This window comes from Lepidochelys kempii, chromosome 1 (genome assembly GCF_965140285.1).
Source record: "Lepidochelys kempii isolate rLepKem1 chromosome 1, rLepKem1.hap1, whole genome shotgun sequence".
Classification (NCBI taxonomy): Eukaryota; Metazoa; Chordata; order Testudines; family Cheloniidae; genus Lepidochelys; species Lepidochelys kempii.
Genome location: NC_136380.1, coordinates 290,327,089 through 290,344,225, shown reverse-complemented (window position 1 = coordinate 290,344,225; position 17,137 = coordinate 290,327,089). Strand labels below are relative to the sequence as shown.

General features: G+C 42.5%; 1 protein-coding gene across 3 annotated transcripts in view; it reads left to right on the top strand.

Annotated features, from left to right (window-relative positions):
* Positions 1-17,137, top strand: part of LEMD3 (LEM domain containing 3) — an 87,659-nt gene that overhangs the window by 51,774 nt on the left and 18,748 nt on the right. For all 3 annotated transcript variants that reach the window (XM_073327866.2, XM_073327867.2, XM_073327868.2), the window contains exons 4-6: positions 12,934-13,001; positions 15,940-16,019; positions 16,099-16,244. In XM_073327866.2, the coding sequence (XP_073183967.2) occupies positions 12,934-13,001; positions 15,940-16,019; positions 16,099-16,244 (294 nt within the window). The remainder of the gene's footprint in view (positions 1-12,933; positions 13,002-15,939; positions 16,020-16,098; positions 16,245-17,137) is intronic.

Genomic DNA, 17,137 nt, shown 5'->3' with positions numbered 1-17,137 from the left:
TTACTTCAACAGAAGACTATGCTAAGGCCCTGGTATTAATAGAGAATCAAAGGCCTTGTACATAAAGCTCTACTAGTAATCAGAAAGCAGTTTCCAAATTTATTTTTTTTAAAAGGAAAATGTATCAGCTCGTCATTTTGAGTAAGGAGAACTTTCTGAACCTGAGCTATAAAGTTGACTTTGAAGTATGTGATTATGTCCCTACTGAAGATTTTGAGATATGACAGAACAATCCATTTACCATCCCTTGATGGAGGAGAGGGAGAGAAATATACTGGACACTTCAGCTTGGTGAACAACTGAAAGAGAAAGCAAAAAACAAACAAACCCCCAAACCCTAAATATTTTCCTTTTAGGATTCATTTTATGCTCCTTTTATTTTTGGTGCTTGAAGCAGGCTTTGAGATTAATGGGCAATGGCTAAATAAAAGCCAGAAGAGTCAATAGCAATTTCAAATGTTTAGTCAGTGCTGAAAAGCAAATTTAACTTGGTTTATCTTTCCTCTCTAGTGAAGTACAGAGTAATCTTGATTCCTCTTGTAGACCAGAAGCGCTTGGACTTTCTGGGGAGAAAATCTTACTCATCGGCAACCCTACAGTTCTGCACTGCAAATTATTAGGCGCTGATGGCCCAAATACAACTTTACAAATCATGCAAAATTTGGCTCCTTTATTCAACATCTTTCTCCAGACCAAAGGGAACAATTTCAGGCTCCTATATCTGAGGGACAGTTATTGGCCAGGACATCTCTTTAGGCGGCACTTGATGCTGCAGATACTGCAGCCTATTCCATTTCCATAGCAGTGGTGATGTGCAGGGCATCCTCGCTATGGTTGTCTAGTTTCCCCCAGAGAAGTCCAGAATATGGTGGAGGATCTCCCGTTTAATGGTCCAAAGTTGTTCACAGAGAATATCGATGAGTTGTTGCATGCTCTTAAGACTCTAGGGCCACATTACATTTGTTAGGTATCTATACTCCTGCGAACAAAAGAAAATTTCGTAGATTGCAAACAGCTCAAAGTTTCTACCTGATGCAATTCTCTGGAATCAAGATTACTCTTTCTTTCCTCTCTAGTGAAGGACAGAGTAATCTTGATTCCTCTTTGTTCACCTCAATTTGCTGCTAGTTCCTGATCTTGAATTTTTACAAGATATAGTAGCCTATCACAAGATATACTAGCCACTCCCTTGTCTTTAGTCTGTCAGCTGCAATGATTTGCCTACCTCCTCCCCCCATTTGGGGACAAACTCTCCCAATTCCAGCAAGTATGGGGAGCCTATCACCTCAGACAAATGAGTCCTGGATATGCCACCATTGGGCTACAATCCATTTTCCCTCCCTCCCTTCTTATTCCCCATTGCTGTTCCTCAGTTGTTCCTAAGACAGGAAATAAACCCCCTTCTTCGTTTAGGAGAAATAGAGCTGGTCCCTGTTCAGCACAGGAGATGGAGCTTCTACGTGAGGTACTTTCTCATGCCAAAGAAGAGTGGAAGGTGGAGAAAAACTCCTAAGCAAATTTGTGAGGTCTCAAAAGTTCAAGATAGTGACATCTGGTATCTGTAGTTCCTTTTCTAGATTCAGGGAATTGTTTTTCAGCCCTTGACCTTCAAACATATACTTCGATATAGCAATACACCTGATACACAAAAGGTTCCTGTGTTTTGTCATAGGCCAGGATCATTCTTCTTTGAGTGCTTGTTCATGTTGATTCCATTCTAGGTGTGCACAAACCCACGTGCACAGCCATCAGAGATTTTTGTGTTTGTGGTACCCGTAGTGCCGACTGTGGCGCCCTCTGGAATGTCGCACTCATGCCATGTATATCAGGTGCTGACGGCCAGGGGTGCTGGAACAGTTTTTAAAGTGCGGTGCTGAGAGCCATTGAACCGAACTGTAAACCCTGTATATACTGGAAACCACTTCAAGCCTGCAAGTGCTGCAGCACCCCCTGCACTCCTAGTTCCAGCACCTATGCCACCGACCCTACGCCCCCTCAGTTCCTTTTTACCGCCTGTGGTGGTCAGTCGGAACGCCTCTCTTGCTTGGCAAGAGCTAGCGATTGTCTACCATTTTGAACTTCATGCCGTAAGGCCATTGTATATAGTTCACTTTGTTAGTCTTAAGTAGTTCTTAAGTAGTTAAGTGTGAGTTGGTTAGTAGTTGGGGTCCCAGTGGGACTTTGCCCCAGGCAAGGCATGCCCTGATCTCTCGGGTTCGAGCCCTGTTCAGACTGCAGCAGGCCTATGCCTGTGAACGACCCCCACAGCAGCTGCCTTAAGTGCCTGGGGGAGTCACACGTTAAGGAGCGGTGCCGGGTCTGCACTCCTGCTACATCCTAATCCCGAAGCCCAAAGGGGGGCCTCAGGCCCATCCTGGACCTGCATGGCCTCAAGAAGTTGAAGTTTCGCGTGGTTTCCCTGACCTCCATCATTCCTTCCCTGGATTTGGGGCACTGGTATGCCGCTCTCAACTTAAGTCGCTTACTTTCATGTCTCCGTGTTCTTGGGTCACAGGCGTTCCTGCGCTTCATAGTGGTAGCACATCACTTCCAGTTTAGTGTTACCCTTTGGCCTATCCTCGGCCCCCAGGGTGTTCACGAAATTCATGGCACCGGTAGTGGCTTACCTGAGACATCAAGGTGTCCAGCTCTTCCCGTATCTCAAAGACTAGCTCATCAAGGGCACGTCTCTGGGGCAGGTCCAACAGAGCCTCAACCTGGTGCGATCCATCTGCAATAAACCTGTTGTTAAACACAGAAAAGTCCATGTTAACGCTGGTCCAATGAATAGAGTTTATCGGAGCAGTTCCCAACTCCACGCGAGGCAGGGCCTTCCTTCCAAAGGCATGCTTCCAGGCCATGTTGGACTTGATTGCCCACTTAAAGAGCATCTACTTACCACAGCCCACACATGCCTGCAACTGATGGGCCACATGGCTGCATGCGCGTATGTGGTCCACTATACCCATCTTCATCTATGACCTCTGCAGGCATGGCTGGCCTCGGTCTATATTCCCAGCAGGCACGCCCTGGATTGACTGGTCATGGTGCTGAACCGCTTTTTTCATCCTCAGACTGGTGGCTGGATCCGAGTTGGTGCTGTGGAGGGTTACTTTTGTGACCCAGTCTCCGTTGCTTACCCTGGTTTTGGATGTGTAAGACCTGGGCTGGGGAGCCCATCTGGGTGAGCTCAACAACCAGGGCTGCTGGCTTCACAGCGATCTGGGCCTTCATATTAACGTCAGGGAGCTCAACACGGTTCTCCTGACCTGCCAAGCATTCTTGCCCCACCTGATGGACAGGGTGGTGCAGGTCCTGACGGACAATACAGCCGCGATGTACTACATCAACAAGCAGGGCAGAATCAGGTCTTTGGCCTTTGTCAGGAAGTGCTCAGCCTCTGGGACTCTTGTGTGCGGCATGCCATTCATCTGGTAGCCACCCACCTGCCCGGAGCCAAGAACGTCCTGGCAGATCACCTCAGCAGGATTTTCTCGTCTTGCCACGAATGGTAGCTCCATCCGGAGATGATCAGCCTGATCTTCTGCATGGCCTCAGGTGGGGGACTCCCCAGGTGGACCTGTTCATGTCCAGACAAAAAAGGAAGTGCCACGTGTTCTCTGCAGCGCAGGGACTAATCAAGTGATTTAAGTGACACTGCCCGGTTATTGCTATTCATTAGCTTTTATGATAGTGAAATTTTCAAGGAAGAATTTTTGTGTTTAACACCATTAGAAACCTATACCACATGAGAGATCATTTCTGAAAGGGTAAAAGGCTCATTCGAAAAAAAGGTTTAGATCTGCGGGAAGTAAACTTGCTTGTTACAGACTGAGAACATGACAGGGAGACAGAAGGGCATTGCTTCACATTTGGCAGTGATATGCCCTTCGTTAAACACACTTCACTACATCATTCCCCAGACTGTCCTCTGTGGTAAGTTGTCTGGGGACATGAAAAAAATGGGTATTGTGATGAGATTAGTGAACTACATATGCTCAATTTCTAGCTTGCCACCGTGTCTTTTTAAAGCTCTTTTATAAATGACCTTTTCAGCAGAGCCAGTGGTGGATTGGCCAGGGGTCCTGGCCAATTGGGGGACCCTGGAAAAATGGGCATTCCCATGCCTGGACCCGCTCCGCCTGCCCGGCGCTCCCCCGACCCCATTTCCCTGGTAGGAGCATGGGCAGAGGGGATTGCAGGCGGAAGGGATGGGGTGGGGCCCCTACTTGCTCTGGCTCAGGGCCCCACAAAAGCTTAATCTGCCTCTGAGCACGACGACATTCACTGCTTAATAGGGAGCATGTATTAGATTGTGTGTGCTTCAAAAAGAAATAGAATTTTGTTCAAACCACAAGACCAACAAGGCTTGTGAGTTCCTGGAATTTATGAATGATAGCTTATCTGTGCAATATTATTGGTCACTCAACTTGCAACTCCAAGGCCTTGCGAGCAGTGTTGGGGATCTGTTTGAAAAAGTGTGCTTCTTTCAGAGGAATCTCGTAATCTGTGAGACAGACTTAACAGGAGAGATGTTGCATTTTCCCTCATGGCGTGCTGCTACAGATGAAACGTTGATGAAAATGATGCAAGAATTCCTAAACAATCCGATCAAAAATCTTAAAATGTGATTTTGAGAATTTTAAAATTCCGAAAGATTTGCTTTAATTTGTTTGTGTTCAGTTTGTTGTCTCTGCCAATAGACCTTGCCTTTCTGAAGCAAATAACTTTCTTGATTCAATTGATGAAGGTGCCTTTCAATTACAAATTTTAAGTCTCCAGAGCTCAGATGTCTTGAAGGCAAAATTCAGTAAAGTGAGACTTTGTGATTTCTGGACTTGATATGCTTACCGGTTTCAGAATAATCAGCATCTAAACCATCTATCTTTTAACAATGTTTGGATTAATGTACCTCTGCAAATCAGGGTTTTCTACCATGAACATTATAAAAAACCAACACGGCAGTCGCCTGACAGACTGGGATCTTCACCAGTTCATGCACCTTGCACTGGCCTCCTACAAACCATTCTTCAGAAAGCTTGCCAGAGATCATTTATGTCCTCTCCCATTAGAGATTACCACAGACACAGGTGGTAATGTTGATTTATAAACTTTGTTAAAAGATAGACACTAATACTTAATGTTGCAATCAAGGTCTTTATTTATTGGCAGCTGAAGTTGTGGGATTTTTAAGTTTAAGTCAGCCTTCTGCACAAATGGCCTGCCTCTTGTCATAAAATAATCTGATTGGCCCATGGGTAGATCTAATTATTATCGCTGCCCTAATGGTACAGGTCAGATGGCAAGAATCCAGCCTCCATTTCAACCAGAGTGATCAGAAATGCCTCTCTTCATTTTCTGCCTCTCATCAGACACAGGCCTACGAAAGTCATCACAGATAATGTTGCCTGCGTGTTCAATATCAGTTGGTGGGGAGGAGTGAGAACCCTTTTCCTCTGTGCAAAGCAATAACATCATGGAACTGTCAAATAGAACATCACAGTAGAATTTCTGCAATATATTTCCCTGGCAGGCAAAATGTCTCAGCTGTCGCTTTTAGCAGGTGATTTTCATAAAAACATAAGGACAGCCATAATGGGTCAAACCAGTGACCGCAGTTATTCTAGTAGCCCCAACGTTATCAAGGTTGGCATAGTTTCCTTACCTGTTTCACCTAGCTCTTTGTCCAGCAATAAATCTTCCAATCGCTCCTTAGCTGCTCTCTCAGAGCACTGGTCGACTGCTTCATCCCAGCATTCTCCACCTCCAGGCATGGCTCCTTGATGTTTCGTGGGGTAGAGTCAGTCTGTTCTGCAGAAGTACAATAGGTATTATTAAATAGTAGGAAAGATTCTTCCAGAAATACCTTCAAAAGTGGAGAAGCTTTTAGTCGCTGGTCTGAATTCCCGAATGCTGTCGCCAGATCTGCCTTGATTCTGCTTGTTCTGGAATATCTGCTTCAATTAAAGAAAATGGGACTATCAGTACTTTCAAGGTTCATTTGGCTGCCTTAACAGCTTTTCATAGCACTATTGAGGGGTTCTCGCTGTTTGCTAACCCTACAACTGTAAGGTTCACAAAAGGTCTGGGTAATCTCGCCCACTGGTCGTCCGTCCCCCCCCCCCCCCCCCCGTTTGGGACCTTGATTTGGTTCTTAAGTCTCCATGAAGTCACCTTTTGACCAATGGCAAACTGCACCTTACTGAATTTGTCCATGAAAACAGCCTTCTTAGTGGCTATTTCATCAGCCTGCAGAATCTGAGAGTTTGGAGCTTTAATGGCAGATCCCCCTGTGATGGGTCCGTCCCCCCCACCCCAGTGTGCCACTTGGAACTGGGGTACCACTGAGCCTGCCTGTCCCACTAGCCTGGGTTCCTTTTACATTGTACTGCCGAGGCAAGTCACCCAAGCCCTCTCTCAGGCTTCAGACTGCATTTTACTAGCACACACCCAGGTAGGGACACGTCCAGCTGCAGTTTCACACAGATGCAGAGATCAGCTTTGCATGGGAAATCTCAGCTAAGGAATTGCCCAGAACTTGAGTGCACACCCCCTCTGGAGTGTAAATCCATAATTGTATCATCTTGCGCTGCACAGAGAACTATACAGTGTAAGCTCATTGAAATTCACCCCCTCTCTCAATGTGGAGGAAGATATGCACAGCTCTACCCCCCCCCCCCCCCCCGTTATGAATTCCACAGACTGGTTTTAGAGAAAAAAAAGCAAGTTTATTAATAACAAAAGGTAGATTTTAAGTGATTGTAAGGGATAGCAAACATATTAAAGCAGATTACTTAGCAAATAAAACAAACACTCAATCTAAGCTTAAAATACTAAAGAAACTGGTTACAAGTAGCACTCTCTCACCCTAAATGTTGGTTTAGGCAGATTGCAGAGATTTTTGAAGACCAGCTGCACTTGCCTGCAGCTTAAAACTTCAGATATTTCATTTACAGGCTAGACAACCTTCCAGCCTGGGCTCAGTCCTTCTCCCGTCCTTATCTTTGTTTGTTAGATGTTTTCACTGGGTGGGGATTCAGTGAGGAACTGACCACGATTATGTCACTCCCCTGCCTTAAATCGGTTTTACATATGGTGGGAATCTTTTGTCTTCCAGTGTGATTCCCACCCCCAGTCAGTGGAAAAGTACTAATTTTATTATGGAGTCCAGGTGACTTGATCACATGACACTGCAGCCACAACTCAGTCTGTTTGCGGTGTCCACAGGAAGGCTTTCCATGAAAGTGGGAGATTAGCACCTTCAAAGACCCATTGTTTTTCCCAATGACCCTTTCCAGCCAGCAATCTAGACTGATTACATTCTGTCTAGTGGGCATTCCCCAGGTATAAACACATTTGTAATAGGTGCATAGACAATATTCCTAACTTAAGATACAAAAATGATGCATGCATACAAATATAATCAGTAAATCATAACCTTTCCAATGATATCTCACATGACCCATCTTGCATAAAATACATCTTAGTTATGCCATAATCCTATCATAATCATATCTCTTATGAAGCATATGGGACATAGTGTCACACCCCCTTTCACAGTATTCTACAAGGACAGAGTTCCCTTATGACCACACCCCAGGTTTCTTTCTAAAGTATCTTCTGAATTTCATCCGAATGAGGTCATTTACCTACCAGTTTTCTTTCCAAAACCACATAATTCCAACCTGGAGACTGCCTTCCATACTCTAGGTGTCAGAACTGTGCTAGCCTTCTGTGTAGATAGGACTAAATCATTTGGTAAATCTCATAGCCTGCTCATTTTGTTTGCAGACAGATCTAAAGGTTCTATTTCTACCCAAAGATGATCCAAATGGATTTTGGGGTGTGTTATAGCTTGTTACAGTGCTACATTCCACCTACTGCTGGCATGTCAGCTCACTCGATTAGATCAGTCTACATCTGTGGCTCTACTTAAAGCTGTCCTGGTATCTGAGATCTGCAGAGCTGCTACATGGTCTTCGGCACGTACATTTCCAGGCATCATGCCTTAGTTGATGCCTCTAGATCTGATGTGGCAATTGGCAATGCAGTTCTTTCCACTGTGCCAGATTTGATTTTGAAGCTCCCAAGCAGTATCCCCATAAGGAGGGGGAGTCAACTGAAGTGAAGTACCCACAGGGACGCTATTTGAAGTAGAAGTTATTCACCCTGTGCAATAATGGTAGTTCAAGATGTCTGTGCCTATGGGTGCTCCAATACCCACTCTCCTTCTCCTTGGCATTGGAGAAGAAACGGAGTATGATTCACCCACAGAGCCTGATATAGCCATGGTGCAGGGCACAAGGATGTCAGCAGCACATGCGCAGGCTGAACTCAAACTGCTAATGAAAATCTACGATCAAAGGTGTGTGAAGTGCTCCCATAGAGTCACACATCTCAAAGAACTGCACAGGGTGAGTAACGTCTTTTATTCATAGTGTAAATCAGAGGTGGGCAAACTATGGCCCACGGGCCACATCCAGCCTGTGGGACCGTCCTGCCCAGCCCCTGAGCTCCCGGATGGGGAGGCTAGGCCCTTCACCCACCTCCTCTTCCCTCCCCCCCCCCCGCAGCTATGCTGCTGCTTGGGCAGTGTGGCTTGCGCCTGCCAACCTCCCAGGCTTTCCAATAAGCCTGTCCTGCCACTGGCATGGTAAGGGGACGGGGGGCAGGGGGAGGGTTGGGTAAAGGGCAGGAGGTCCCGGGGGGCAGTTGGGGAACAGGGGGCGGTTGGATGGGGTGGAGGTTTGGGGCGGGGACACAGTAAGGAGACAGGGAGCAGGGGGGATCCCGGGGGGCAGTTAGGAATGGGGGTCCTGGGAGGGGGCAGTCGGGACAAAGAGTGGGGGGGGTTGGATGGGGTGGGGGGTTCTGAGGGGGACAGTCAGGGGGCGGGAAGTAGGAGGGGGCGGGGGCCAGGCTGTTTGTGGAGGTATAGCCTTCCCTACCCGGCCCTCCATACCGTTTCACAACCCCCATGTGGCCCTCGGGCCAAAAAGTTTGCCCACCCCTGGTGTAAATCATCTGTTATAAGTTAACTACCATCTTTCTATACAGGTACTGCACATCCCATTGTTCGTTGATAAAGAATACTGAATCAAAACTTTCAGTAGTTTCATCCTACTTCAGTTCAACTTGATAGAAAAACTCCATTTGATTTCAGGTGGTGTGGTATCAGACACTATACAAGAAGTATCTTTCTTAAAAACCATATCCCCACTTCTTCTCCGCCAGCCACCAGTCAAAAGAGAAGAAGCCTGTAAGACATTGATAGCTTAGTGCTTAAAACACAAATTGCAAAGGCTTACAAAATCAGAGATGCAACTTCTAAATCTATAAAAGTGTATTCAATCAAATCATTGGCTACATTAGTCTGAAAAAGATCTTGCTTCACATAAATATTTCTTATTCAAATCATGATTGTGCTCTGGGACATCACTGCTGTTTAAAATCCACAACAGAGTTGGCAGACATGGTGCTATGCCTTTCTGGAATTATTTGCTTGTAGTATTTGGCTGCTAACTTGACCCACTGAGAAATTGTTTGAGCACTATTCGTTCAAACAACAATTGTATTCAGCTACTCCATTTAAATTTAAATTCTAGTTTTACCTTAAATGGTGTGTGTCTGTGTGTGTGTGTGTGTGTGTGTGTAAAAAATTAAATAGCTAACATTTCTTAGCTTTGTTACCACTTTGGGGTTTTCCATTCTGGAAAGGATTTTAGGGGGTGGAGTCTGTTCTTGGGTCAGTGAGTGTTTTGGGTTGTCTTCCTTATCTGGAGAGAGTAAACTTGCAGACATGAATACTAGCAGAAAAAAATAATTTTATTAGGTAAGGTGAAGGGGGAAAAATGCTTTCATGGGGTTGCAGTTGCCCAGCAGTTCTCTGCAAAGATGAATTCAAGGACGGATGGAGGTCAGAGATAGTCTTTTCTTCTCTTCCCGTGTGACCCCATACTGGTATGTGTATGTCAATAAACTACAAAAAGAATAGGAATACTTGTGGCACCTTAGAGACTAGCAATTTTATTAGCGCATAAGCCTACAGCCCACTTCATCGGATGCATAGAATGGAACATATAGTAAGAAAACACACACACAGAGAGAGAGAGAGAAGGTGGAAGTTGCCATACAAACTGTAAGAGTTTAATTAATGAAGATGAGCTATTATCAGCAGGAGAAAAAAACTTTTGTAGTGATGATCAAGATGGCCCACTTAGACAGTTGACAAGAAGGTGTGAGGATACTTAACTTAGGGAAATAGATTCAATATGTGTAATGACCCAGCCACTCCCAGTCTCTATTCAAACCCAAGTTAATAGTATCTAGTTTGCATAGTTGACTTCTGGGTACTCTTCTGGCTCTGTCAATCTGTTTTTTCACTTCAGCAGGTGATTATTGTAGTTTAAAGAATGCTTTGATAAAGATCTTGTAGGTGTTTGTCTCAGTCTGAGGGATTGGAGCAAATGCGGTTGTATCTTTCCATCCCACCATCAATCTCAGCCTAGACCAATCCACACAAATGGTCCATTTTCTGGACACTACTGTGCTAATAAGCGACGGTCACATAAACACCACCCTATACCAGAAACCTACTGACTGCTATACTTACCTACATGCCTCCAACTTCCATCCAGGACACACCACACTATCCATTGTCTACAGCCAAGCTCTAAGATACAACCGCATTTGCTCCAATCCCTCCGACGGAGACAAACATCTACAAGATCTCTATCAAGCATTCTTAAAACTACAGTAACCACCTGCTAAAGTGAAAAAACAGATTAACAGAGCCAGAAGAGTACCCAGAAGTCACCTACTACAGGACAGGCCCAACAAAGAAAATAACAGAACTCCACTAGTTGTCACCTTCAGCCCTCAACTAAAACCTCTCCAGCGCGTCATCAGATTTACAACCTATCCTGAAGAACGATCTCTCATAGATCTTGGGAAACAGATCAGTTCTCGCTTACAGACAACCCCCAAACCTGAAGCAAATACTCTCCAGCAACCACACAACAAAAACACTAACCCAGAAACCTATCCTTGCAACAAAGCCCGATGCCAACTCTGTCCACATATTTATTCAAGTGACACCATCATAGGACCTAATCACATTAGCCATGCCATCAGGGGCTCGTTCACCTGCACATCTACCAATGTGATATATGCCATCATGTGCCAGCAATGCCCCTCTGCCATGTACATTGGCCAAACCGGACAGTCTCTATGCAAAAGAATACAAAACAAATCTGACATCAGATATCATAATATTCAAAAACCAGTAGGAGAACACTTCAACCTCTCTGGCCACTCAATAAAGGATTTAAGAGTGGCAATTTTGCAACAGAAATGCTTCCAAAGACTCCAACGAGAAACTGCTGAGCTTGAATTAATATGCAAACTAGATACCATTAACTTGATTTTGAATAGAGACTGGGAGTGGCTGGGTCATTACATTTATTGAATCTGTTTCCCTAAGTTAAGTATCCTCACACCTTCTTGTCAACTGTCTAAATGGGCCATCTTGATCATCACCACAAAAGTTTTTTTCTTCTGATGATAATAGCTCATCTTCATTAATTAGCCTCTTACATTTTGTATGGCAACTTCCACCTTCTCTGTATGTATATATATATCTTCTTACTATATGTTCCATTCTATGCATCTGATGAAGTGGGCTGTATCCCACGAAAGCTTTATGCTCTAATAAATTTGTTTATCTCTAAGGTGCCACAAGTACTCCTGTTCTTTTTGTGGATACAGACTAACACGGCTGCTACTCTGAAACCTGTCAATAAACTACAGTTTCTCTGGATGATCAAGGAGGTGCATTTAATCTAGAAGTCTAGTTCTGGTCAAGCCTACTAATAGAATGATGGTGATGTAATTCTTGAAGCTTTTCAGACTGACTCGGGTCTGCAAGGTCTTACGACTTTCTGTTTGCACACGTCTATTATAAGGAGATAAAATAGAAAGTTTCAAATACCATTAGGTCTGTTCAAGAAGCTAGTGTGCCTTCACACATTGATTTTCTACCCTCCCCCCCCCTCACTTAAGTTTGACTCGCATTCATTTTATGATGACAGGGGCATGTGTGTCAAACGCACTCTGCATTTCTGGGGGTTCTAGATACTTCTGTTTACTAATATTTTTTTAAGGTGCGCTTATATAAGAAATTTGTAAGACCAATGTGGTAATAAGTTATTACACAAAAATGTGTTCAGAGTAAATGGCAAATCTGCTTTTACTTTACATTGGTTTGCATGTAAAGTAACCATTTTTTATCTTTAAAATATAAAACTGTATGGTATGTATGTGTATACTTTCTAGCCTTTTTCAGTGCACTGAATTTACTTCATGTACTAGATTCATTTTATGAAGGGAAATTTATAGAAACTTATGACTCTCACGATTTTGAAAGAAAAAGCCAGGAAAAATTAATTCATACATGCAAGAAGTTTCCCAGTAATTAGGCACGAAATGGAGGATTATCCAATTATTTAAGGCATCCTTTTGGGGTAGGGTTTGGAAGTGGACCAAGTGTTAACCCTTAACTGAATCAGTAATTCTTTTGTTTTGCCTCAGTCTTAATGTTTCTTTTAATAAAGTTCTGTAAACTACCTTTTATTTCACTTCTAGTTTTTAAAGGTTTTTAAGAACGTGCTTCTGCTCTTGTTTTTTGTTTCGTACCTGAAGTTCTAATCATATTTGTAGCATCACAGTTGATAGTTGTGGCAATCAGATGTTTGGGGGGGGGAAAGCATCCAGAAGTCTCTCTCCCACGTTCTTATTTTAAATACTTAGCGCCTCCAACTATTCTCTGCTTGTGTAGATTGCATTAACTGTGTAAGTTTGCACTTGTGGGCTTTTTAGTTTATATAACAAAGTAATAAATAGATTAAAAATTTTTTAAAAATTTAATTTTACCAGGAGATCATGACTGTGGCAACTCTATTCAGAGAAACCTTTCCGTCCAGGAGACAGCTGCATATTTAAAAGTAAGCAATCGGAAAAAGTATTTTTTCATTAGTTTTATCTGTTAAGGTTTGCACAAATTAACATTACCATTTGTATTTAAAAAGGTGCTTTCACATGCAGTGTAGCAGTATAATTAAAATTTAACTACTTATTGCATATCTTTTTTTGTATTTCACTGGAAATGAACATATCTTTCACACACAGCCCTTATGGTTTTTATTTTTGGGGGAAAGGGAAAAGACTGTTTTATTAAACTGCAAAATTTCTTCTGTGAATGTGAGTGTAAATGTAGAAAGTAAAGGTGCTTGTTACATCCTTTAACCTTTTCCTGTTTCATGAAATGAGCCAGAAAACCCTAGATGTCGTATGTAGAATCTTAAGAGAACATAGATTTTAAAACTGAATGGAGACGTTGCTTTATAAGCACAAATTTTGCTGTAAGCTTGTGAATTACAAAAGTGTAAAAGGACAGGTCAGAATTCAGTAGACAGTAGCATTTTGCTATTCTGTGTCTTCATGCTGTTTTCAGCTGCGTGGATGCAGAGAAGAAGCAAGAATGATCCTCTTTTCAGTGAGAGAGGATGGTCTCTAAGGATATGGCTACACTTGCAGATGTAGAGCACTTTGAGTTAAACCAGCCTTCGTAGCGTGCAGTAGGGAAAGCGCTGCAGTCTGTCCACTCTGACAGCTTCAAGTGCACTGGCATGGCCACATTTGTGGCATTTGTAGCAGCATTGGGAGCGGTGCATTATGGGCAGCTATCCGAGCATGCAGTTGACTGCAACATGCTTTTCAAATGGGGGGTGGGGTGGAGTGTGATAGGGAGTGTGTTGTGTGTATGTGGGGGGAGAGAGAGTGGGTTTTTGGGGGCTGAAAGCATGTCAGCGTGCTGTCTTGTAAGTTCAGACAGCAGCAGACCTCCCACTCCTCCCCACCTCTCTTTCTCACACACAGCATTTCACAGTAATGGCTTGCTTTGTCTCGGAGCCGGCTGTCAGAAGGGCATATCCGTATTCCTAGGCGAGTTCAAAACAATGAGAGGAGTGGCCACTTGATTTAAGGGGATTATGGGATGTTTCCAGAGGCTGATCAGAGTGCAGTAATGCAACACCTCATTCACACTGACACCCCCCAGGCATTTCAGCCACTACGCAACAAGCTTTAATCTTCTTGCTGAGGTGGAGTACCAGGAGCGCACTTGTGGTGGAATCAGAGCACTCTACGTGCCTTGCCAGTGTGGACAGGGAGTGAGCTAGGGCGCCTGGGGCTGCTTTAATGCGCTCTAACTCGCAAGTGTAGCCAAGCCCTAAGTTTACCAGGTATGTACTAGCCAACATCAGTAACAGCATGAGGCCCTTTGACAGGACTTAGAGGCAGTAGTCTCTTAGGAAACCCCACCTATATATGCATTCCCTAATAGATAAGGGGAAGAGCATAAGAGTAGAGCTGGTTGAGAAATGGAATAATTTTGTGAACATTTTTGCAAAAAAATCCAACCCTCTTTCTTTTGAAGTGTCAAATCTGTATTTTTCAACCACCTCCATGAGAGAGAGTTCATATCAAAGTGATGCATTTGGAACCTTCTGAAAGGAGAGTTTTGTCTCACTCTTCCTTTTGCTCCCAATTGGGGCAAAAATACGATTAAGTTGCTACTCATTTTAATCTCTTTTTTAAAACCAAACAATATGGTATTTGGAGGTTTTTTTTGTATTCTCATTTTAACAGCTAAACTAAATGTTGTTTACTTGGCAAAAATTACTTGTACTGTGAACAAAGGGACAATTTGAACAGCATCCCAAACATTAATGGGAAGGAGTGGAGGTGTTGCTGGTTGCACTTCTGAATGATGGGTGAAGACGGATAGCAACGTTCTGTATCTATTGGTATGCAGAGCTGGGCGTAACCTTTTGAGGGGGCTATAGAAAAAAGTGTTAACAGTAAAGGTAAGAGATAAAATGCACAGTAAAGGATTTTAGCAGAGAGGAAGTAAAGGCATTTGTTATGGTGATAAGATTTCAAATCTGTAAATGTGAGAGGCTGTAAATTGGTATACAAATTTGTCATTTTTAAATACAAGTTTCATTTACTCTTAACTCTTCCAGCCTGTAACTGGAATATAAATATAACATCTGATGTGCAGCACTTCATTAATTGTGTGCAGTGACAGAATTTTAAAGCAATGCAACACGTTCAGCAAATTAGAATCTACTCAGTGCTTTCATTCTTGGTGCGAAAATAAGTTCACACATTAACTTTTGTCCTCCTAATTTTAGGACAGTTTATATCAGTCTGATCCTTAGGTGATAGAATAAGACTTACTGTAAAATCTTTTTTCAATTTACATTTTTCAGGAAAGTAGTCCTTAAACTGTATTTCAGCTTCAGTCTGGTTGTGCAAAGGATATTTAAAGGTGAATTGTGGAGCTTACCTGCCAAAAAGTAATGAAGGCTTTCTCCTACAACAGATGATGTGAAATGATTTACAGTAGAAACATTAGTATGCTAGGAAAGGAAGGATTAATTAAAATTTTGATAGTATATTATGCATTTAAAATTTAATTAATCTTTTGTTGCAGTTTATCTTCTAGGATAAATTCTATATATAGGTTCATATCTAGTTTTGGTTTTAATTTTGCAGAATGCTGAGCTCCCCCTAGTGACTAAATGGTAGACTGTTGCTGAATGTTGTGATTCATGACTCCTTTAAAATTGAGAATGGCACACTTCTCAAGTATCTCTCAATTCAATGGATGTCATTCATTTTTAGTCCCAAAGTTACATATAATCTGCATATATTTGGTGTCCCTTTGTGTGCGTTGTTGAAACTTTATATGAAAAATAATCAGTATTGTCTACTGATCCTTCTTATATGGTATTACATAAACCTATGTGTTAGTGTTACATTCTTTAATATACCAGAATAAATCAATCTTTTACGTCTACTACTTGTTTTTGACAGAGTTTAGGTCCAGAGTATGAAAAAGTACTTAACACAGTGCTACAATGGATCATGAGTAGGGGGGAAGATGTTGGCATAAAGTAAGTGATTTTATTTCATAGGCTTTTATTTTCACAATAAGTTAATTTAGCCCTAAAACTGTTAAATGTTTTTAAATAGGTGTATTGGTAATGACCCCAGTGAGGAATTAAATAATGTAACTGATGTGAAATACCTGGAATCTACTAGACCACAGATGTCTTTCAGATGTCGTTTTCGCCGTGCATTTATTACTGTAACTCACAGATTATCAATATTGCTTTTGGGTAAGTTATTTAAATTCATCCTATTAGTGGTTGTAATTTGCAGTTAAGTGTGTGGGTGGGGACAGGGTCTAGCAATGTTTGCCTTCTAATTCTGTCTGTCATATTTCTTTGTCTGGAGTGAGTCGGCTCACAGTTTAATTGAAGTAATAAATTGATATGACTTGATTGTAATATCTGAAGTTTTTGGTACAAGTCATATACAATTACTTTTATAAACGTTTATAGGAAGGGGAAAATTTTTTTTTATCCTTGGGGCACTGATTTCTTTAAACTAACAAAAATAATATAACCTTTACAAAACATTCTGTGTAGGTGTTGATGGAGGAGAGGAGATGAGACTGTCTACACGGAGAGGATAGAGTAGAAATTCCAGAGAACCTGTATATTATTTCTGTAGAAAGCACTGAAAATAAAACCTATCCTGTACAGTAGCACTTGTGTGAAGCTTGGTTAATTAAAGCTGTTACCTGTAGATCAGATATTCTTCAATCAACGCCCCAATCGCAACCAGGTTTGACTTAGGGGTAGAAAATTAGGTCTTTAACTTTTATTTTTCTGTATGGCGCACCAGTCACTGACTCAAGGTGCGATGCAATGATTAATGCATAAATAATACAATCCCCTGTACAAACAAATTCACTGCCTAGTCAAGGTCATCCTAATTAAATATATCCCACAATAGAATAACTACGAGCTCACTTATCAACCCGTTGCATGCTCCTTATCAACAAATCTGGGCTATGACAGACTGATGCAGAACATGGGTTAGTGTAATGAATCATTAATAGAAAATGCCAGTCTGATGCCCTCCTGTTTAAACTGACAGGGCTCTTGCTCAGTTGTCACTGCTGATCTCATCAGGAGTAATTTTGCATGGAAAAGAGATTTTCTTA